Source organism: Pelophylax lessonae, assembly GCF_965119305.1.
Source record: "Pelophylax lessonae genome assembly, chromosome: 1".
NCBI classification, from domain to species: Eukaryota; Metazoa; Chordata; class Amphibia; order Anura; family Ranidae; genus Pelophylax; species Pelophylax lessonae.
In genome coordinates this window covers 795,413,773-795,437,048 of record NC_138768.1, presented here as the reverse complement: position 1 = coordinate 795,437,048, position 23,276 = coordinate 795,413,773, and the positions used below count along the sequence as shown (strand labels likewise).

The 23,276-nt window shown below is 45.7% G+C and overlaps 1 protein-coding gene across 1 annotated transcript in view; it reads right to left on the bottom strand.

The window, feature by feature from the left end:
• WFS1 (wolframin ER transmembrane glycoprotein) overlaps positions 1 to 23,276 on the bottom strand; it is a 71,359-nt gene that overhangs the window by 7,190 nt on the left and 40,893 nt on the right. Inside the window, exons 4-5 of the mRNA XM_082266536.1 lie at positions 20,306 to 20,450; positions 10,592 to 10,762 (exon numbers count right to left, since the gene is read on the bottom strand). Of these exons, the coding sequence (XP_082122662.1) occupies positions 10,592 to 10,762; positions 20,306 to 20,450 (316 nt within the window). The remainder of the gene's footprint in view (positions 1 to 10,591; positions 10,763 to 20,305; positions 20,451 to 23,276) is intronic.

Below are 23,276 nucleotides of genomic sequence, written 5' to 3'. Positions count from 1 at the left end.
TAACTTGTGGTATGCAGTGCTCAAATATTTACCATGGCACAGTTGGACTCCTTTCTCAATTGCAACGGACTCTGCAAAATGTTCCAAGCATTTACAAGCTTTTCAAAAAGGACAGTGTACTAAAATAATCTGGTCTATTCAAAACTAGCTGTTGTAACCAGTTCATGTCACCAGCCTGCAGATTATTGCAGCCCTGCATTGAGGTCTTATGTCCAGAAAACCTAATTAAACTAAATTTCTGCTATCATACACTGTGAGCAGGCAGATTTTTATTTTATTGCAGAAGAAACATGTAATGTCTCTCTGCAATAAACATACATATCTGCCTGTTTGCAGCGTCCCCCGCGTACACAGCTTAGCTTACAGCAGCTGGCCCAATCCATGTGTGCCCAAATGACAGCACAAGAGGGATGTCATCCCACACCAGCCAATGAAGGTGGCAGAAAACTGGCACACAAGTGCAGAAGCCAGCGCCAGCAAGGGACAGGACCAATGAAGGAAAGGGGAATATAAAAAGTGCCTTCAGTTCCGCTTTAAGGGCTCGTTTACACCAGATGCAGTTGGATGTGTTTTAAACACAGTCTGCATTTGCAAGAAGAATGTATGTATTCAAATGAGACGTATAGATTAAGCTCATTTGGCTGTACTTCTAAAGGTCACAGGAGTGCGATTTGTTTTGCACTCCTGTGAACTGTTTTCAGCAGAGAGTGGGCTGAAGTCCGCTCTCTGCTGGCGTCACAGAAGTCGGTCCAGGCACTGCGCCATTGCGACAATGGAAGTCGTGATCTGCCAGATGCTTGGACCGACACCCGGCTTAGCCTCCCAGTGAGCTGCTGAGAGCCTGACCCAGCCGCTCCCCGCCTCTCCACAGCTCAGCGCTCCAATGAGCAAGGAGGGGGCAGAGCAGAGAGCCAGTGACTGATAGTCAGCAGCTCTCTGCTCGGGGAGCTGTCAGAACCGAGCAATCAGCTGTGTTCAATCGCTCAGTTCTCAGTGTAGAAGGTCAGGGGACCGATGCAGCATTCACCTAAGTATGTATATGGGAAAAAAAAAAAACAAAGCCATACTTCTCTTTTAAAGAGCCTAGTTTACACCACTGTGGTGCTTTGATGTGTGTTTAAAGAGTACAGCACGAGAACACAATTAAATACACCTGAACGCACCACAAACGCATTTAAAGGATGTTTACTTTTTAATAAAAATAAATGCACATTCCTTTCAGTTAAAAAAATGTACATTTACTTTTTTTTTTTGGAGAGGAGGAGCTTGGGAAGCATTGCACCAGCAATCAGCAGATCACAGATGCCATGCAGGACTCAAGCAGACTGTCAGTGTGAGCTGTCTTTCCCCCATACATCGTACAGCCAGGCAGTTTCACACTGACAGGAAGACAGCACCATGTTAGTTCATTGCGAACTACAAGCCGACAGCCGCAAAGGATGTTGATACTTGTAGTTCATTCATACACAGAGCTCTGTGAATTAATGACGCGGGGAACGGCTGCAGCAGTGATCTTATCCTTTAAAATGTGTAAGTATAAATTAAAACCGCCGTCTTATTGTTTATTACGCCCTGGAGACAAACAGGAAGTGAAAGAAATTTCTATAAACTTTGGGGAATTTCCTTCTTTGACAATTGCCACCAAAACAGGGGACCCCATTGAAAAATTTCCTTCACCTCTTGCCCTGTTCACAAATGAAAAAAAAAAAAAAAAAAAAAAAAAACACAAACAGAATCTTCCATCACTTTTTTTTTTTGTTTTATTAATTTTTATTGGGTTTTCAGAAATACAGAAGAACAGTACATTCAATATCATACTTATACAAACAGTTACAAACAGTGTACATCCAACATCAGCAACATATTAAAGCAGAGTTCCGGCCACAGAAAAAACATTTCAATGAACATACCCCCGGGACAGTCAGGGTTAGTACATTCCATAATGGCTAGCCTCTGATCTGTCCCGGTTCGCACTTACCTTTTAGAAGAAATACTCACTTTTAAAATTTCTTCTCCAGCGTTGCCATCTCTGTTGTGGGCAGCTGAAGCCAGCTCGATCCTCTTCTGCGTCCTCTTCCCTGTCTTCTTCTCCCAGAATGCGCCTTCACCGGTGTTCCGTGAGAATTACATACCCCGTGAGAAATGCCTACCCTCGTCACTTCCTGTCAGGAACAGCTGAGCAGCGCAGCAGTGCATATGCTCACAGTCCCGGATACGTAATGGAACAGATGAGGAGCTGACAAGTGCACATTCACGGAGGGAATGAAATGATCACGGCAGTGTGTGTAAGCGGCGGTTACATTAAAACAGCTGTGCTGCAATATGAGTCATCTCCGCTCCTGTCCCTGGCACTTCCCTGATCTTGGCTAGTAAATATAAAAGCGGCTCTCAGCTCAGTGATTTATCTTTTCATACACCCGCCGCCGCTTTTATATTTACTAGCCAAGATCAGGGAAGTGCCAGGGACAGGAGCGGAGATGACTCATATTGCAGTCGAGCTGTTTTAATGTAACCGCCACATTACACACACTGCCGTGATCATTTCATACCCTCCGTGCATGACGTAGGTGAACCGGAAGTGACGAGGGTAGACATTTCTCACGGGTAGGTTTTTCTCACGGAACACTGGCCCCGCTCACCGGAAGTGACGAGCGGGGCCGGGGCTGTCGCATCGGAAGTGACGAGCGGGGCCGGGGCTGTCGCATTGATTGCTGGGAGCGATGACGTTCAGCTCCCAGGAATCATTGCAAAGCAGAAGTGACGGTGCGGGCCGCGCGGCCGTGGGAGGAAATGGAAAAATTAAAGTTACTTACTGGTAACGTCTTTTCCAGTAGTCTTTCAGGACAAGCACTTCTGAGAGAACCTGGCTCCTCCCTTCTTAGGAAACACCGCCCCAATTTATTGGATTTAAGCCTCCCTCCAGCTGGCTGCCTCAGTTCTTCAAGAGTACCTCCGGCCACTGGGGAGACACAAAGATGTATCATACTAACCTCCAACCTCTGATCATCCTATATTCAGACTTTCTTCGGGTGGGTATTCGTGCTGTCCTGAAAGACTACTGGAAAAGACGTTACCAGTAAGTAACTTTAATTTTCCCTTATCGTCTTTCAGGACAGGCACTTCTGAGAGGATAAGCGAGTACTTACTTTCAGGGTGGGACTACCGCTTGCAGGACTTTTCGCCCAAAAGCCTGATCTTTAGCGGATAGTAGGTCCAGTCTGTAGTGTCTGGAAAAAGTTGTGTAGCTGGACCAAGTTGTTGCCCGACAGATCTGCTCCGGGGTAGCACCAGCTCTTTCTGCCTGAGAGGCCGCCATTGCTCTTGTAGAGTGCGCCTTAATTCCCATAGGGACCTCCTTACCGGAAAGCCTATAAGCCTCACTGATGGCTAGTCTAAGCCATCTGGCTATTGAGCGTCTGGACGCTTTAGTACCCTTTTTTGAACTATTAAATAAAACAAAAAAGGAATCCGACTTCCTGAACTCCTTCGTGATGTTTAGGTATTGCAGAATGCATCTTCTGACATCCAATTTGTGAAAACTAATTTCCTGTTCCCTCACAGGATCTGAACAAAACGTCAGTAATACTATCTCCTGGTCTCTGTGGAATCTAGAGACTACCTTGGGCAGAAATGCTGGATCGGTCTTAAAAATGACACGATCTGCAAAAATTTGTAAAAAAGGTGCTTTAACCAAAAGGGCCTCTAGCACACTAACCCGTCTGGCGGTAGTGATTGCCACTAAAAAAAACTGTCTTGAGGGTTAAGGTTCTCACCGAACAAGACTCCAATGGTTCAAATGGCTCTTTAATGAGAGCCTGCAAAACTAAGGACAAATCCCACATTGGAAATGGGAGACTTCCTGTTGGTCTTTGCCTATTCAAGGCTTTGAAAAAACGGATCACCCAGGGATCCTTTGCTAAGGGCCTTTCCAGAAATACGCTAATGGCTGAAAATTTGGCTTTTTAGGGTGCTGATGGCTAACCCCTTGTTTGCCCCCTCTTGCAGGAACTCGAGTACTGACAACTTTACTTCCTGCGTCTAAAGAGCTTGCTTTGCACCAACCTCTAAAAAACTTCCAAGTCTTTAGGTAAATACTCTGTGTCCCTTTCTTTCTGCTTCCTAGCAGAGTTTGCACCAGTTGGCCCGAGAAACCCTTGCTCCTTAACAGCTCTTCTTAAGAAGCCAGGCTGCAAGGTTCCAATGTTGTGCCTGAGGACAGAGTACTGGGCCCTGATAGAGGAGATCTTCTCTCACTGGTAATAACCAGGGGGGTTCTACCGCTAAGTGTTTTAGGGTCGAGAACCATGGTCTCTTTGGCCAGTGTGGTGCTATAAGGATTAGCGTCGTACTTTCCTCTTGAAACTTCCTCAAGACCGCTGGTATCAGCACCGGCGGAGGGAAGGCATAAGATTTGGGGAACACCCAAGGTTGAGCCAGAGCATCCACCCCTAGGGCTCCATCCCATCTGCTCAGGGAAAAGAATTGAGGTGTTTTTGTGTTTTGCCGTGAGGCAAACAGGTCAATGTTTGGTATTCCCCATCTCTGGGTAATCCCATTGAACACCTCCTGAAGTCGACTAGTTGATTTAACTCTCCCTTGAGATGGACTTCCGAAAGAGAGAGAACTTGAACCTCGGCCCATTGAAAAATCCTCTTTGACAAACCACATAGGAGATTGCACCTGGTTCCCCCTTGTCTGTTTACGTATGCTACCACTGTGGCATTGTCCGACCGTATCTGGATACGGCGTCCCTGCAAGTCTTCCTGGAAGGCTATGAGAGCTAGCTCTACTGCCCTCAATTCCCTCCAGTTGGAGGATTGTTCGGCTTCCTCCGGTCCCCAAGCCCCCTGAGCTAGTTTGGATCCCAGATGGGCCCCCCAGCCTGTGCCGCTTGCATCCGTGGTGATGATGGTGGAGGCTATCTGAACCCAACAGAGACCCTGTGAGAGATTTTCGACTTTTCTCCACCATTACAGGGATCTTTTTACTGTGGATTAATGTATCCAGGGATTCCTGGTTGCGGTCCCAGGCTTCCAGGATGAATAGCTGCAAGGGACGAAAATGTAGGCCTGCCCACTGAACTGCTGGGATGGCGGCTGTTAGTAACCCCAGTATAGACATGGACTGTCTGACTGAGATTGCCTGGTTGGTTTGTAACTGTCCTACCACCTTGTTTATCTTCTGTTTTTTGTCTAGAGGAAAGAAGATTTTTTGGACCCTATCTCGTAACCCAAGAACAATATCCTTTGTGTAGGTACTAGGGAAGATTTTTCTAAATTCAGTAGCCAACCCAGACTTTCCAGGATCCGTGTTGCATCCCGGAGGTTGCTGGACAATTTTTCTTGGGAGTGGGCGAACAATAACAGGTCGTCTAAGTATGCGATGACCGACAATCCCTGTAGCCTCATGAATGCCAAGGTCTCTGCTATGACCTTTGTGAATATCCGGGGGGAAGAGGAGAGGACAAAAAGGGAGGGCCTGAAATTGCCAGTGCTGAATGTCCTCCCCTGTTCTTACAGCTAACCTCAGGAACTTTTGGCTTTTCTCTGCAATGGGAATGTGCATGTAGGCATCCTTGAGGTCTATTGAGGCCATATAACACTGTGGGGGAAGGATCGCCCTTATCGAATAGATAGAGTCCATCCTGAACCTCCTGCATCTGATTGAACGATTCAGGGGTTTTAGGTTTAAGATTAACCTGTAGCTGCCTGAGGGTTTCATTACCACAAAAATGTGGGAGTAAAACCCTTCTCCCACTTCCCCTGGTGAAACTATCTGAATGACCTTCTGTCTCTTTAGGTCCTTGAGAGAGGAGAGTATGGCCCTGGACTTCTTTTCGCACTTTGGCAGATGGGTAATTAGCATTCTGGCAGGAGGGGGACTTGAGAACTCCAGCTGATAACTCCGTCTTATGATCTGCAGGATAAAGGGGCTGGAGGTGATCTCTTCCCACCGAGGGAGAAAGGTCCCCAGTCTTGCTCCTACAGTGGTGAGGTTGTCATTGAGACTTTCTGGGCTGTTCAGGAGGGCGAAAAATAGCCCCCCCCCCCCCCCACGGCCCTTTCCTTTTTGACTCCAGGATTTCTTCTGCCCTTCAGATCTTCTTGGAGCCGAAAAATTCTTTTGGGGATAAGACTTTCTCTTGAACCCCGTCTTTTTCCCCTGTTTCACTGGAAATGATTTTTTCCGGTCTGCCGTTTGATCTAGGACGGTTTCTAATCCTGGACCAAATAAGTGGTCCCCTGTAAATGGGATCCCACACAGCTTGGCTTTAGATCCCCCATCTCCTTGCCAAGTTTTTAACCAGAGGGCTCTCCTAGCCAAATTGGTTAAGGCCGATGACCTGGCCGTCATGCGCACTGACTCTGCGGAGGCATCCGCAATGTATGCTACTCCCTGTAGCAGCATGGGGAAGGAGGACAATATGGTCTCCTTAGCCGTACCCGCCTCAATGTGTGCTTTTATCTGAGTTAGCCAATACTCCATGTTTCTGGCTACTACCGTAATTGCCATAGCGGGCTTTAGGTTTCCTAGAGCTGAGTCCAAAGCTTTCTTAAGGAGGGAGTCTGCTCGTTTATCCATTGGATCAGGAAGCGACCCCATATCCTTGAAAGCCAAATCCGTATGCCTGGAGACTCGTGAGAAGGCTGCGTCCAGTTTAGGTGATTTGTTCCAGACCGCCGAATCATCCTCAGAAAAAGGAAATCTTTTCAGAGCCCCTGAAAAGAAGGGTTTCCTTTCTGGGTCCTGCCACTCGCTTTTTACAGTGTCTACTAGGACCTCGTGTACTGGAAAAACCTTTTTCTTAGGTTTGCCCAGACCCGCATACATCTGATCATGTAAGGATAAGGTTTTCTTCTCTTCCTGGATTCCCAGAGTGGTGTGGATAGCCGTTAGCAGGCCCTCCACCTCTTCTAGAGACAGCTTGTATCTAGAGGTCCTGTTGGATTCCCCATCCGACCCCTCTGCCTCAGATTCTCCTTGAGAATTGGGGGGTATGCTATCGCACTCTTCCCCCTGACGTTCAGAAACCGCAGGTGCCTCCCCACTTGTAGAGGGTAGTACCTGTGGTATTGGAGCAATTTCCTGCCGTGCCGACTGGGGGGAACTCTGCGGAAGCTGGATGTTAGCAAACAAATCCTTAAAGGACTGGAAAGTGCTAGTAAGCTCCTTGACAGAGGTGGCTAAGTCTGCATTCTGATTTTCAGTGTGCTCTCTGACTAAACTATCCAGACACTCTCTGCATAATGGTTTAGTCCAGGCTTCCCCCATGTTTTCTTTGCAGGAAGGGCATCTCTTCTTAGCAATATGGGCCAGCTTTTGATTTCTCAGAGGTTTTCTGAAATTTGACATAAAAGGCATAGTAAAAAAAACATACTCCAAATAGAGCCCCCAGCCCGCACAGCTTGCCCCACCAGAGGGTGTTTCTAGGGATGACCATCACCAAAAGATCCCACAGTGTGACCCTCAGCCTCCCTAATCCCCTTATAGAGCCTTAGGGGAAAGAAATGGAGCTAGTGGGAGAAGTAATGGAGAACCACCCCTGGTCTCCTTACCTTATGGTGGCTGGTGCTGTTGTCTCCCGGAGCAGTCCCTGAGGCCAGTGCCTCCGACATGGCTCTTGGAGTGGCTCAGGAATCGTTCAGGCAGCTGTCCCCCAGCCTGTTGAAGTGCACCAGCCTTCATATCTGGCGCGCTCACCGCCGCGACCCGGAACCGGAAGTCGCGGTTGCCGCCAGAAGTGCCCGCCCCTACCGGAAGTGACATCCCCCGTCATCTGGCCCGGATGCTCCACACCGGCCGCAAGCGGGGGGCGGATTGTTGCACTATCAACGGACGCTCTTCCCGAGCGTGGAGAGCGGGCCCCCCAGCCTGGAAGCCCCAGGCCCTTCCTATTTGGCAGGTGCCCCCATGGAAATCTGCTTTCAATGCCCCCCCCCCCCGCTGCGCTCGTGCACATCACTGGATCGGATTGGTCTCAGGTGAGAAGGGGGGGGGGGGGGGAAGGGGCTGCGGGGGAAGCTGCAACATGCAGCACAGGTTTTTCACCTTAATACATGGATTGCCTAACAATCCTTGTTAGTGCCCATCAATGCAGCCTGACCAGCGCCCATCAATGCAGCCTCATTAGTGCCCATAAAATGCCCATCAATGCAGCCTAACCACTGCCCATCAGCACAGCGGAAGAGAGAGGGCAGAAAGTGGAGAGCTGCCAGATCATCACACGTAGCGAGGATCGCCCGCTGTGACAGCTTTGATTTGAATTGCCCGATGTTCCTCCTGGCGCTCGTAGTCACATAAAGTCCCACTTCCTGGATCGGCTACTATGATAGATGTCACACGTCCCGACATTGGATCAGTGCTCTGTATATCATTGGAGCCGATCCATTGTGTGACTGCGAGAGCTGGGAACACCGGAGCGATTCAAATCAAAGCTGCCACAACGGGCGATCCCTGCCCTGTGTGATGATCTGGCAGCTCTTCCTCTCCCCCTGGTCGATCACGGGGAGAACAGCTCCCATTTAAGGCCGCCCACCAGCGGCGCTCAACCCCCCCCCCCCCAAGGTAGCCCCACACTCGCCCTCAATCTTCCACTTGCCAAATGCGAGCAGGCGAGTGGAAATTTTGAGGGCTGCATTTAACACTACCCAACCCTCCTACAAACAGACAATGCTGCTGTCTGATATGCCTCCTGTGTTTATTCATCCAGAGTGGCGTCATTTTTGGGTTGTGTGTTACTGGGCAGATCACCAGGTGAAAAAAAATAGGAGAAAAACGCCAAAGAAAAGAAAACTGATGCAGCCACCACACCTAATAATTGGTAAGCAGCTGTAGAATACAGTTATGGTTTTGAGTGTAATACCACTTTATTTAGTATAAGATTGTTGGAGATCCTGTTTTTTTTTTTTTTATACCCTGTGCAATCTATAGCTATTACTTTAAGGCTTGTTGCAGCAAAGCATATACAGGGAGTGCAGAATTATTAGGCAAATGAGTATTTTTGAGGATTACATTTTATTATAACAACCATGTTCTCAATGAACCCAAAAAACTCATTAATATCAAAGCTGACTATTTTTGGAAGTAGTTTTTAGTTTGTTTTTAGTTTTAGCTATTTTAGGGGGATATCTGTGTGTGCAGGTGACTATTACTGTGCATAATTATTAGGCAACTTAACAAAAATCAAATATACAGTATACCCATTTCAATTATTTATTTTTACCAGTGAAACCAATATAACATCTCAACATTCACAAATATACATTTCTGACATTCAAAAACAAATCAGTGACCAATATAGCCACCTTTCTTTGCAAGGACACTCAAAAGCCTGCCATCCATGGATTCTGTCAGTGTTTTGATCTGTTCACCATCAACATTGCGTGCAGCAGCAACCACAGCCTCCCAGACACTGTTCAGAGAGGTGTACTGTTTTCCCCTCCTTGTAAATCTCACATTTGATGATGGACCACAGGTTCTCAATGGGGTTCAGATCAGGTGAACAAGGAGGCCATGTCATTAGCTTTTCTTCTTTTATACCCTTTCTTGCCAGCCACGCTGTGGAGTACTTGGACGCGTGTGATGGAGCATTGTCCTGCATGAAAATCATGTTTTTCTTGAAGGATGCAGACTTCTTCCTGTACCACTGCTTGAAGAAGGTGTCTTCCAGAAACTGACAGTAGGACTGGGAGTTGAGCTTGACTCCATCCTCAACCCGAAAAGGCCCCACAAGCTCATCTTTGATGATACCAGCCCAAACCAGTACTCCACCTCCACCTTGCTGGCGTCTGATTCGGACTGGAGCTCTCTGCCCTTTACCAATCCAGCCACGGGCCCATCCATCTGGCCCATCAAGACTCACTCTCATTTCATCAGTCCATAAAACCTTTGAAAAATCAGTCTTGAGATATTTCTTGGCCCAGTCTTGACGTTTCAGCTTGTGTGTCTTGTTCAGTGGTGGTCGTCTTTCAGCCTTTCTTACCTTGGCCATGTCTCTGAGTATTGCACACCTTGTGCTTTTGGGCACTCCAGTGATGTTGCAGCTCTGAAATATGGCCAAACTGGTGGCAAGTGGCATCTTGGCAGCTGCACGCTTGACTTTTCTCAGTTCATGGGCTGTTATTTTGCGCCTTGATTTTTCCACACGCTTCTTGCGACCCTGTTGACTATTTTGAATGAAATGCTTGATTGTTCGATGATCACGCTTCAGAAGCTTTGCAATTTTAAGAGTGCTGCATCCCTCTGCAAGATATCTCACTATTTTTGACTTTTCTGAGCCTGTCAAGTCCTTCTTTTGACCCATTTTGCCCAAGGAAAGGAAGTTGCCTAATGATTATGCACACCTGATATAGGGTGTTGATGTCATTAGACCACACCCCTTCTCATTACAGAGATGCACATCACCTAATATGCTTAATTGGTAGTAGGCTTTCGAGCCTATACAGCTTGGAGTAAGACAACATGCATAAAGAGGATGATGTGGTCAAAATACTCATTTGCCTAATAATTCTGCACTCCCTGTAGATCTATACTAAATAATAAACAAAAAATAAAAAACACAGGAAGAAAACATTTATGCCTTTTTACTAACCTTCAGAATTGACATGGCCTACGTTCTCCAACAGCTCAGACACGGAGAGCTGCTTTTTCTTCTTTGGGTTTAGTCTCCAATACATGACCAGGGCTGCCTTTCTCACAGCCCTCTCTAAATCAGTTTCGGAGGACAGATTCTTTACTTCGCTCTCATTCTCATTTGTGATTCCTGGATGAGGACAGTACAAGGAAGAGATCTGTAATATAACATCTGCACAGGAGAGCCAACATCACCTGGAGGATGTGCTCTAACACTGGGAGACATGGTACAAAGCACATCATTTTGTACAAGTAAACACATACTGTATTTATGCATAGGTTCAGGCAATTCTATAACCACTTGACCTCTGGAAGATTTACCCCCCTTCATGACTAGGCCATTTATTTGCGATTATTTTAACTGACAATTGCGCTTTCGTGTGATACTGTACTCAATATGTGTTTTTCCCCACAAATTGAGCTCTCTTTTAGTGATATTTGATCACCACTGTATTTTTTTTTTTTTTGGCGCTATGAATAATAATAAAAAAAAAAAAAAAATGTAAAAATAAATCAATGTTCTTCATAAATTTAGGCCAATATGTATTCTGCTACATATAAACAAATATAAAAAACCTAATAAGCATATATTGATTGGTTTGCACAAAAGTTATAGCGTCTACAAACTATGGCATACATACTGGAATTTTTATTTTTTATACTAGTAATGATGGCAATCAGCAACTTATGGCAAGACTGCGATATTACAGCAAACAATCAGACACTAGTACAGTGATCACTGTACTAATGACACTGGCTGGGAAGGGGTTAAGCATCTAGGGCAATCAAAGGGTGAAATGTGTGCCTAACCTGTGTTTTTGTGTACTTTGTGTGGTGCTTTTACTAAGGGATGCAATGGCTTTTATTTCCTCCTTTGCATGGAAAGAATATCAATGACATCCTTGCTGTTAGAACAGAGCCCTGCCTTTTTTAAATAGGCAGAGCTCTGTCCAGCCTCTCTTCCCAACAATCAGGGTGGTGCCAGCGGATATCCATTCGCTAGCACCGGCTGATCGGATTCTGCTGTGACAAGGTGATTATGCTATGGGGTGGTCGTTATTTTGTTAAGAACGCTGCAGAATTATTCCCCCTCCTGCAACTGTAGATAATGCTTGGACATTGCGAGTTTTGCCCCGATGCACGGGATCCTGGCATTTGGTACAGGAAGAAGGCACAAGTGGACCATGCACCCCTGCTGTTGGTGACCTGAAAAAAACTCTGCAAGGCTAAAAAGCGGCTGGAGCTGGATGGTGCAATGCGTGGTACTAACATTTAGAGCACTATGGGGTCGATTTACTAAAACCGGGGAGTGCAAAATCTGGTGCAGCTCTGAACAGAAACCAATCAGCTTCCAGTTTTTTTTATCAAAAGCTTAACCACTTCCATACCGGGCCATTGTAAAATGATGCCGGCAGGAAGCTTTTGTCGATCCGGGCGGCCGTCATATGACGTTTGCCTGCTCTTGTGCTACTGCGTGCCCCCAGGGGCGCGCATCGTGGCGATCAGGATGAGGCTCGTCCCTCGGACTGAGCCCATCCCTGATCAAGGTAAACAGCCAATGAAATTGGTCAAAACACTGGGTAGCATCAAATGCCTATTGTGCATGAGGCCTAAGAATGCCCAATGTGCATGAAGCCTTAGAATGAAACCGGAAAGGCAGGATATAGTATTTTTGCCTTTTTTTTCAAATAGAGGAATTAGATCTAGAGCAACGTTTAGTAAGCACATGTAGCATTGCAAACATTTTAGCAATTTTTTTTTTTGTCTGTAATAATTTGAATACCATAAAATATTTTTATAAAAAAAACAAACAAAGGAAAAACATTTAAAAATGACGACAGTTGAAAAGGTGTATTGCCCAATTTGTCCCAAAAATAAAAGATCTATGGTATACATCATATATGGGATACTTTTCAATAATTTCCTTTGTTTTTTGTAGATTACAGTGCGTCACATAAGATCATAATTGGTAGAAGCTAGCTGGTGTGATTGGAGGCTACCTGGGTGCCAACATCCCAGAAAAAGTCTATCCAATAAATTGTTTCTCTGAGTTCATCGACTGACACATCACTCTATAAATCATAACTACTGGGTTATATTGCCTCCTCCAGGAGTAGGATTAAGCAGAACAAAAAAACACCTGGCTACGCCCATGGGCCATCCCTAGCTAGTAAATAACCCCCTCCTCTCTGCTCTAGGTAATCAGATTAGTAGCAAGCAGTATTAGAAGTATCAGAACTCTATAGAGGGATGGGTGCTATGTCCTTCGATGAACTCCGAGAAATGGATTTTACAGTAAGTAGAAAAAAAAAACCCATATTCTCTTTGGTTCATTGACGACACAGTGCTCCATAAATCATAACTACTGAGACGTCCAAAAGCAGTGGCAAAAGGAAAATGCGGGGTCGGGAAAATAATCCATGGCTAAACATAAGAGCCCTTAACCATGACACAGGAGCCTTAACCACTTTACCACCGGAGGATTTTCCTGCTAAAAGACCAGGGGTTATTTTGCGATTTTTTACTGCGTGACTTTAACGGACAATCGCGCGGTCGTGCGACGCTGTACCTAAACGAATTTCACGTCCTTTTTTTCCCCACAAACAGAGCTTTCTTTTGGTGGTATTTGATCACCTGTGTGATTTTTTGATCACGCGCTATAAACAAAAAAAAGAGCATAATTTTTGCAAAAACAACAATATTTTTCACTTTTTTTTTATATGAAATTCCCCCCAAAAAAAATGTAAAAATCAAAATTTTTTAAACTTTTCGGCCAATTTGTTTTACGCTACCTATGTTTGGTAAAAAAAAAAAAAAAAAAAAAAAAAAAAAAAAATCGCAAAAAGCGTATTTTGATTGGTTTGCGCAAAAGTTATCGCGTTTACTAACAAAGGGAAAGATTTTTGTCATTTTTGGTGTTTTTTTTTTTTAACGAGTAATGGCGGCGATCTGCGATTTTTTTTGCGGTACTGCGACATTGCGGCGGACAGATCGGACCCTTGACTGACATTTTTGACACTTTTGGGGGTACCAGTGACATTACTGCAGTAATCAGTGCTATATATATGCACTGTTACTGCAAAAATGATACTGGCAGGGAAGGGGTTAACAGTATTGGACAGGGAGGGGTTAAGTGTGTCCTAGGGGCGTGATTCTAACTGTGCAGGGACAGGTCTACTAGTGTAAAAACAAAGATCAACAGTTCTACATAGTAGAACTGTTTGATCTTCACTTTTACACAGGGAGAACTGACAGGTGGCTTGTTTACACAAGCCGCTCTGTCTTTCTCCCGCTGTACCGGCGATCATAGTGTGACCGGCGGACATCGGGTCCGCCAGTCACACTCCCGCACTCCTCCGTGAACGAGCCGAGGCGGGCGCGCGCCCGCCCGCTATTGGCTCTGGAAGGAGTGACAGGCGAGCAACGTAGACCTACGTCACTCTGCCTGGCCGGGGCTGACTGCCGCAGTAAATATACTGTGCGCAGTCGGCAAGCGGTTAACTGGGTCACAGAAGCCCCGTCTAAAAAAAAAAAAAAAAAAAAAAAAAAAAAAAAAAGGTTAAAGAAAGGCCCCTCTTAAACAGCAGCCTGCAAAACTTTGCAGCCAAAATAATTATCCGAAGATGCCAAAGAATCTACCTTATGGAATTTTGTGAAGGTATGCACCGACGACCAAGTGGCCGCCTTGCAAGCTTGCGATAAGAATGCGATACGGAAGGCCCAAGCCTAGTCGTATGCGACCCTGCGAAAATTTTTAACTCAAGGACAGCCTCTGTCCTTGAGGCTATGTTGCGGCCTCCACACGCTCGCTGACTGGGCTGGGGGGACCCACTGGATCTAGATTATCCAGCCCCTCTCCCACCTGGCAGTTGATTGTAGATCTCCCAAGAGAAAAAACAAAAAATTATGTTAAGGCAGGAGAAAAAATTGCTAGGACCAGAGAGCCTTGGTCCTTACTCCTGACTAGACAGATTAAAACTGATTACCTAGAGCAGAGAGGGGGGTTATATACCAGCCCGGGATGGCCCATGGGAGTAACCAGGTGTTTTTTGTTCTGCCTAGTCCTACTCCTGGAGGAGGCAATAAAACCCAGTAGTTATTTATGGAGCGCTGTGTCTGTCGAGGAACGAAAGAGATTTTTTTTTTTTTTTTACATTTTCTGTTTATGAATCCTGCTCGGCCAGTCTCATGCCGGCCGAGCAGGATAGCAGCGGGTGACATACATTGTGGCTCCTCCTTCCGTACGCATTAAGTCCTACGGTACTTCGTCAGCGGGAAAAAGAGTTTTGGGTTCCCCCCGCTGATGAAGTCCCTGTGACGAGAGTCACTTTGGTTGGGGGGCCCGTGGAACACAGCTTACCTTAGAGGGGTTGGGAAATCCCACTCTCAGCCCCCTAGGCCCCTTTTATGTGTAAGTCACCCTGTGTCTATTAGAGACACAGGGTGACCAAGAAAATGATGGACTTATCGGACACTGAGAATATGGTTTGGATTACTCAAATGGGACAGTAATATTTGTCCACAATATAGCTCAAGGAACATATGAAGACTCTGGGACTCTAGACCTAGGATTCATGTTAAGGTCTAGCTGCCTATTGCCAATAAGAGACTGCTTCATACAGTCAGACTCATAGCAGATGCTAATATCATCAGCTCAAACACCTGTCTTCCACACATTGTTGATTTTGCCGATTTACTCACCTGTTGTCTACTATTGGGATGGGTTTACACTTATAATGTGTATAGTACTTCAGGAGCCCGATGACGGCAGTCTGCTAGTCAATTGGCTCAGGTTGATCGAATCACTGTCATCTATTAGTTACAGGTGGGAAATTAGAATATTGGTTGTTCCTTCGATAATTAGTTCAGGTTAATTAGATTTCTGTACACCATTTCATCTGCATAGGATAATGTAATCAGCCACCTGACCTGGTGGGGTAATCTGATCAGGAGGGGGGGGGATGTCCTGCTGTGAGGTATATTTTATTCTGTGTGAGTTTGTTCAACAAAGTTTCCAGAACTTATACAAGCTATTCTCGGGTAGTTTTGTATGGGGGCGGCTAGAAAATCTGATATCTATGTTCAAGATTGAAGGAAGCGGTATTCTAAAGGAATCCCACAAGCACAGTGTGGGTCATGGCTCCGTTACATTAGTGGCAGCAGTGGGATGCTTCCTGCAGTCTGGGACATCCAAACCTCCACCGGGATCCAAGGTCCAGATAGCAGCAGAGGAGAAGTACAGATACCAGCCGCCATGGACGAGGAGTTCGGAAGGAGGTTGCGAGAGATGCGGATACAGCACAGGGGATCAGTGTCAGAGCAGGTCCTGCTAGGATGATATGATTCAATCCACTTGAAACCCTGGAAGGAAATGCTAGCCTGTAAGCAGTGACACCAGGGAAAAATCTTCCCCTCCATCCAGGAAAAGTTATTGTCACAGTATGTATTGCGGGTGCCGTTTTTGGGAGATAGGACAGACAGCTAAGTTAAGCAGGCTGGTCTGGGCAGAGATGTGTTTGGAAGAGAGCTATAGAGCCCTCCGGTGGTATGTATCCCCAGCATGCCCTTGGATAGCAGATGACAGCCCAACGGAAAGGCTTTGCACAAGGCAGCCTAGGACTGTTGTATGGGAAGCTGTCAGGGGACCCTAACTTTGGGAGCGATTTGGAGTGGCTGTTAAAAGGAAATTTTGGATTACAGAGTAGAGATCCTAAAACATCTCGGAAGTGTTCTGGGCACTGGAAGATATGGAGTTTCTGGCCGTTCAGGAATGGGAGCTTGAGATTGTCTACAGACAGCTGCTAGACTCTGCTCAGCGCCAGGGCTGGGCTCCCCTTGCCTGGGAATATCCAGAAGTAACAGCTGACAGTCCGGAAATCCTGGCTATCCTGGCTGAAGAGTCGACAATGTGGCACAGTAACAGTGTGCTTTGCTCACCTGCACCCGCAGCTATGGAAGTGGAGCTCTTATGGAGGATGCAGTGTTGACTGACCTTGATGAACCTGTTTATCCACGGGACAATCTTGGATGGAGAAATGCATCTGTCCAAGGGCTGGGGAGAAGAGGAAGCCATCCTCATTCCCCAGCCATGGGTCACAGAAATATATTCAGTGTGAGTTTGTTCAATAAAGTTTCCAGAACTTATACAAGCTGTTCTCAGCTAGTTTTGTATGGGGGCAGCTAGAATATCTGATATCTATGTTCAAGATTGAGAGAAGCTGTATTCTGATGGAAGCCCACAAGTACAGTGTGGGTCGAGGTTCTGTTTCAGTCCCGTAGGACATAACACGTATGAGAGGAGGAGCCACAACATATGACGTCACCTGCTGCTATCCTGCTCGGCCGGCGGTTTGTTATATTGATGCTGCTTATCAAGAGGATCTGATTGTAAGAGTTGCATTTTAATAAAATGTGTATATTTAAACAAGCAGAAAGCACTTGTGGAAGTCCAGGAGTTCCTGTTATCGGTTGTACAACCGCCTTGACCAGACGGGAGCAGGTATTCGTTTAGGCTATACAAGGAGTTGGTATGAGAAAGGCTTGGAATGAGATAGAGTGGACCACTGCTACATATACACCGATTCCCTGTATGGGATTAGTGCTTCTGACCTGCTGGTAACACAGAGGTCATTGGATTGAGGCAAGTGTGGTGCGTGTCTGTGGAAAAAGGGATACATCACCTGAAGTATTGCGTTTCCATTTTCCTTCACGGATATTGTTGAACTTGGTGTCCTAATAAGGGACTTTTGGGCTCTACTATGAACTTTGAATTACATATTTACATCATATTTGGATACATTTGTAACAAGCATATTGCACTGCACTGTTTCTTTTGTGTCTATAGATTGGGCTTAGTGATGTACATACCCTTTAGTGTTCAGCTTGCAATAATTTTATCAGTAGTTGATCGTTTGCACTGATTGTTTTTTACTACTATTAGGTAAAACTTTCCCCCCCCCCATTTTGGATACAGTAAAAGAAAGGAGGGTTAAAACCCCTCTCAAATTTGCTCCATAAAATGAGGGCCTGCTGGTTCGCCTTTACTTTCTCCTCTACGTATGCTGACTTTATTTCTTAACCCACCTGACCATGATCACTTTACACAAAGTTTTTCATAACTGTCTATGACCAATGCAGGAGCCTTCACTTCCACCCCATTCCCCTTTTTCCCCATCCCCTATTTTTTCTAATCTTCCTACTTTCTTTCATCTTTCTTTTTTTCTCATATGGAAACATGATTTTTTTTTTTACCTGTAATTATTGATGCCGTCAATACATATTGTCTGGTCAATAATTTACAGAATTGTCAAGAACTGTTTTGACATCTGTGACCTCTGCCTGTGTTATTCTAAATGATCATATGCATAACACTTTATGATGTCCCATGCTTTGCATGCTAATATTTTTTCTTTTCAATAAAAACGTATTGAACATATAACCCATCAGATTTTTTTTGCCGTGTCCCATTGAGAAAGAAGATTTACCTAAATTTCCTGTCCCATATCCAAAAACATGAAAATGAGAGAAAATCCATGCAAAATTATAGGGAATCCAAAAGGGGTCACCAGAACTTCTCGTTGGAAGATTCCCCCTCTATTACATTTTGGGGGACAACCCAAAATTTGGGATTTTCTTTTACTTTAAATCAGGGGTGGGGAACCTCCGGCCCGCACGATCCTTCTGTCCGGCCCGCACAATCGTTGCGATCCCCCCCGTGCCGCTGTGTCAGAAGGAGCCGATGGCTCCATTCTGACACTGAATCTTCGAAAAGGGTGGACCCGAGGCGCAGAGCAGTGCGCCTCGAGCCCGCCCATTTGTGTGACAATAGCGAATGAAAATTCGCTACTGTCTCACGGATCCTCCTCCTCCTTGGCCAATGTCAGAGGCGGGAAGCGGGAGGACTCGAAGAGACGCTGGGACTGAAGAGAGGAAGCCGCCGCTACAACAGGTAAGTCAAGTGCACTGGGGCTTGGCACGCTGCTCACTCTGCATTGTGGTCAATCACTCCGCATTGAAAGGGGGGCACGCTGTGGTCACTCCGCATTGAAAGGGGGGCACGCTGTGGTCACTCCGCATTGAAAGGGGGGCACGCTGTGGTCACTCCGCATTGAAAGGGGGGCACGCTGTGGTCACTCTGCATTGAAAGGGGGGCACGCTGTGGTCACTCTGCATTGAAAGGGGGGCACGCTGTGGTCACTCCGCATTGAAAGGGGGGCACGCTGTGGTCACTCTGCATTGAAAGGGGGGCACGCTGTGGTCACTCTGCATTGAAAGGGGGGCACGCTGTGGTCACTCTGCATTGAAAGGGGGGCACGCTGTGGTCACTCTGCATTGAAAGGGGGGCACGCTGTGGTCACTCTGCATTGAAAGGGGGGCACGCTGTGGTCACTCTGCATTGAAAGGGGGGCACGCTGTGGTCACTCTGCATTGAAAGGGGGGCACGCTGTGGTCACTCTGCATTGAAAGGGGGGCACGCTGTGGTCACACTGCATTGAAAGGGGGGCACGCTGTGGTCACACTGCATTGAAAGGGGGGCACGCTGTGGTCACACTGCATTGAAAGGGGGGCACGCTGTGGTCAGTCTGCATTGAAAGGGGGCACGCTGTGGTCAGTCTGCATTGAAAGGGGGCACGCTGTGGTCAGTCTGCATTGAAAGGGGGGCACGCTGTGGTCAGTCTGCATTGAAAGGGGGCACACTATACCTTGATTACTGAAGGCCCCTTTCACACTTTTGTGACCTCAAAGTCACGCAATTTTTTACAGCGTTTTTTTTGCCGCAAAGCAATGCCTATTACAATTATGCATACATTTTGTACGGCCCCCGAATGATGTTACAAAAATCCAAATGGCCCTTGGTAGAAAAAAGGTTCCCCACCCCTGCTTTAAATAATAGTGGTTAACAGAACAAATAGAGAGGTTGAATCTCCCTATCAGGGACACAGATGGCAACAACAACCTGATGGGTGTTCTAATCCAACTTCACTCTATACAAGACTAAATGCATTCTATGCAGCAGGAAAAACCTTCTGTGAGAAGCAGCCTCCCCAGCACCCCCTCTCTATCCAGCGATGTCCACGAGTCCCTTGGCCGTCCAGGACACACTCTCCTGATTGGCTGAGACACAGCCGCGGCGCCATTGGCTCCCGTGGCTGGTAATCAAAGTCAATTAGCCAATCAGGAGAGAGAGGGGTGGAGCCGAGCAGCAGCTCCGTGTCTGAATGGACAGCTGCTTGCTGTGGGGGCACTCGACAGATGGGAGGGGCTAGGAGCAGCAAAGAGGGACCCGAGAAGAGGAGGATCTGGGCTGCTCTGTGAAAAATCAAATGCACAGAGGTGGTAAGTATAACATGTTTGTCATTTTTTTTTTTTTTTTTTTTATAAGAAAAAAAAAAAAATGGAGACTTTACAATCACTTTAAACTGTAAGAAAAATAGGAAAATATTTGTAAAAAGACCAAAATGTTGCAATGAAGTAGGTTGGAAAGTGTTGGGAGGATTTTTAGAAAATAGGGCTAAAGGTGGAGTTCTGTAAAAATACAAGTTGTTTAGAAGGCTACAGCCAGGCCGTACTGAAGGGTTGCAGGTAATCAAATAAAAATAAGAAGAGGCCTGCTATTAGAGAAGAATACACCGTAGCCAATATTAGCTCAGAGAAAACTGCAGTGTAAACTCACCTCTTCTGTCTGCCAAACATCTCCGCAGAAGCTTCACCGCGTCCCTTCGACCTTGCTTGGCAGATTGGAGAAGCCAGTCTACCGCAGCGCAGCTGTTCACTTCTTCATCCTGCTCCTCAGCAAGTTTTAAGTAGTATTTTCCTACCTGCAACACAGAGGGAAAAAAAAAAAAATCAAATCCAGCAACCCTAGTGAATAAACATAGGATTCTACCAGGTTTTTTTCCCATAAACATTTTATTGAGAAGATGAATTGCAGTTAACAAAGAAAAAAAATAAAATTTGCTCAATAGGACTTTTTCTTAACCGGTTGCCGACCGCCGCACGACTATATACTGCGGCGGTCAGCCCCGGCCAGGCAGAGTGACGTATCGGTACGTCACTCGCCTGTCACTGACTTGCGAGCCTATCGCGGGCGGGCGTGCGCCCACCGAGGCGCGCGCCCGCCGCGGCTCGTTCACAGGCAAGTCAGTGCGTGTGACCGGCGGACTCGATGTCCGCCAGTCACACTGCGATCGCTCCTGTGAAGGGAGAAAGACAGAGCAGCTTGTGTAAACAAGCTGCCTGTCAGTTCTCCCTGTGTAAAAGTGAAGATCTGACCGTTCTACTATGTAGAACGGTTGATCTTTGCTTTTACACCAATAGGAATGTCCCTACACAGTTAGAAGCACGCCCCTAGGACACACTTAACCCCTCCCTGTCCAATAAAGTTAACCCCTTCCCTGCCAGTGTCATTTTTGCAGTAACAGTGCATATGTATAGCACTGATTACTGCAGTAATGTCACTGGTAACCCCAAAAGTGTCAAAAATGTCAGTCAAGGGTCCGATCTGTCCGCCGCAATGTCGCAGTACCGAAAAAAAAAAAAAAAAATCGCAGATCGCCGCCATTACGCGTTAAAAAAAAAAACACCAAAAATGACAAAAATCTTTCTCTTTGTTAGTAAACACGATAACTTTTGTGCAAACCAATCAAAATACGCTTTTTGCGATTTTTTTACCAAACATAGGTAGCATAAAACAAATTGGCCGAAAAATGTTAAAAAATTTTGATTTTTACTTTTTTTTTGGGGGAATTTCATATAAAAAAATGTGAAAAATAGTTATTTTTGCAAAATTTACGCTCTTTTTTTGTTTATAGCGCGTGATCAAAAAATCGCACAGGTGATCAAATACCACCAAAAGAAAGCTCTGTTTGTGGGAAAAAAAGGACGTCAAATTCGTTTAGGTACAGCGTCGCACGACCGCGCAATTGTCCGTTAAAGTCACGCAGTAAAAAAAATCGCAAAAAAACCCCTGGTCCTTTAGCAGCCAAATCCTCCGGGGCTTAAGTGGTTAAAGTAGTCATAGGTATCAAAAAAAAAAAAAAAAACCCAAAGTTCAGCAATTCTTAATTTTCGTAAATTTCTAAGCCTCTAACTTGCCTTTTGGTCATACTAAGTCAGGGACTCTATACGATATACAAGGAGTATAGGAGAAGGAGTAGGTATAGTAAGAGGTGGTATTAGAGGGGGAAGGAAGGGAAAAAGAGAAAAAAAAAAAAAAGAAGGGGGGGGGGGGTAAAAGAAGGGGAGAGGGGTTTGTTTGTTCTCAAGTCAGGGTTGTCTCCGTAATCGGTAAAGATATCAGATAGTTTAACCGAGTTCCAGATATCGCTCCTTGGTCTTAAAATAGGACCAACAGGACCATTTGACTGTAAATTTGTGCATTCGTTTGTGTGCAATGCGTATTAGCTCCTCTATCTCTTCAAATCTGGTAAACCACTCTACTACTGTTGGGGTGCGTTTTGATCTGCAATGGACTGGGATGCAAAGGCGTGCTGCATTCACCATATGCATTGGCTAGGGATTTATAGTAATCTCGCTTGGGAAGGGAAATGTGATGCAGTGGGTATTGAGCCGGAGAAAAGTCTAGAGAGTATGACGTTAGGATTCTACCAGGATTTACATCACGCATTTTTAACACTAAACTCTGCTTCAAATTAAAAAAAAAAAAAAAAAAAATCTATTCAAGTATGTATCCTAAACTCTTTAAAGAGTACCTTGTATTGCTCTCAGAAGCCTCCAAATTCCTTTTATTTATTTTTTTGCTGCTACGATATGACTTTGTTATAGGGTGGTTCCATGTTTCCAATGTAATGCCTCATGCACACAGGGCATTTTAAAAAATTAGCTCCAAAGCCAGTACTGATGCCAGAAAAAAGCGGCTCTAAAAACATGCTTTTAGAAGCGTTTTTCATTGCCGTTAATGTGTGTTTAGCCACGTCAAGCAACGTTTCTCTGCCCTCTTCTATTTTCCACTCCCAAATACTACAGCTTAAGAACACTTAACGCTGTATACAGTGTTAACACACCTTTGGCCGCATCAGGCATTTTTACAGCGGTAATGCTGCTGTTCCAATGCTGTGGCCCTGGGGTTTTTTTGCAGCTTGAAAACAACCATGCTACTTACAGCTCCTAAAAGCCTGTGTTTGCATGGACACATAGAACATGAAGAGGCATTTTTAAGCTGTAATAATAAATGCCTGATTCCCCTAGGGGCAGCTGTAAAAACATCCAGTGTGCATGAGGCCTAAGAGTGTAGCCACTAGTGATCGACTGATATCGTTTTTTAATGCCGATATTTTGGTCATCAGATATAGTTATCAGCCAATATTTTCGGACATGATTTTTTTTTTTTTTTTTTTAAAAAAGGTACTCCTTGTGGAGGGATCTGGGGGTCTAAAAGACCCCAAACCTCTCCTCGGCACTGAAAAGCATTCAAAACACCAAGTTTGGCTGTTTTGAATGCTGTCACTTTTTAATTTGGCGCCAACGTCCCCTCCCGCTCCTTGTAATGACAGCCGAGCGGCTTCTCAGCTGCATCGGTTGCCATTACAAGTCAGCTGACCGTTGGCTATGGACACCGGTAGGGATCACCCCGGTACATGCACTTTCCCTAAATATCGGTAACCTCAGGGGCCGATTCCGATATA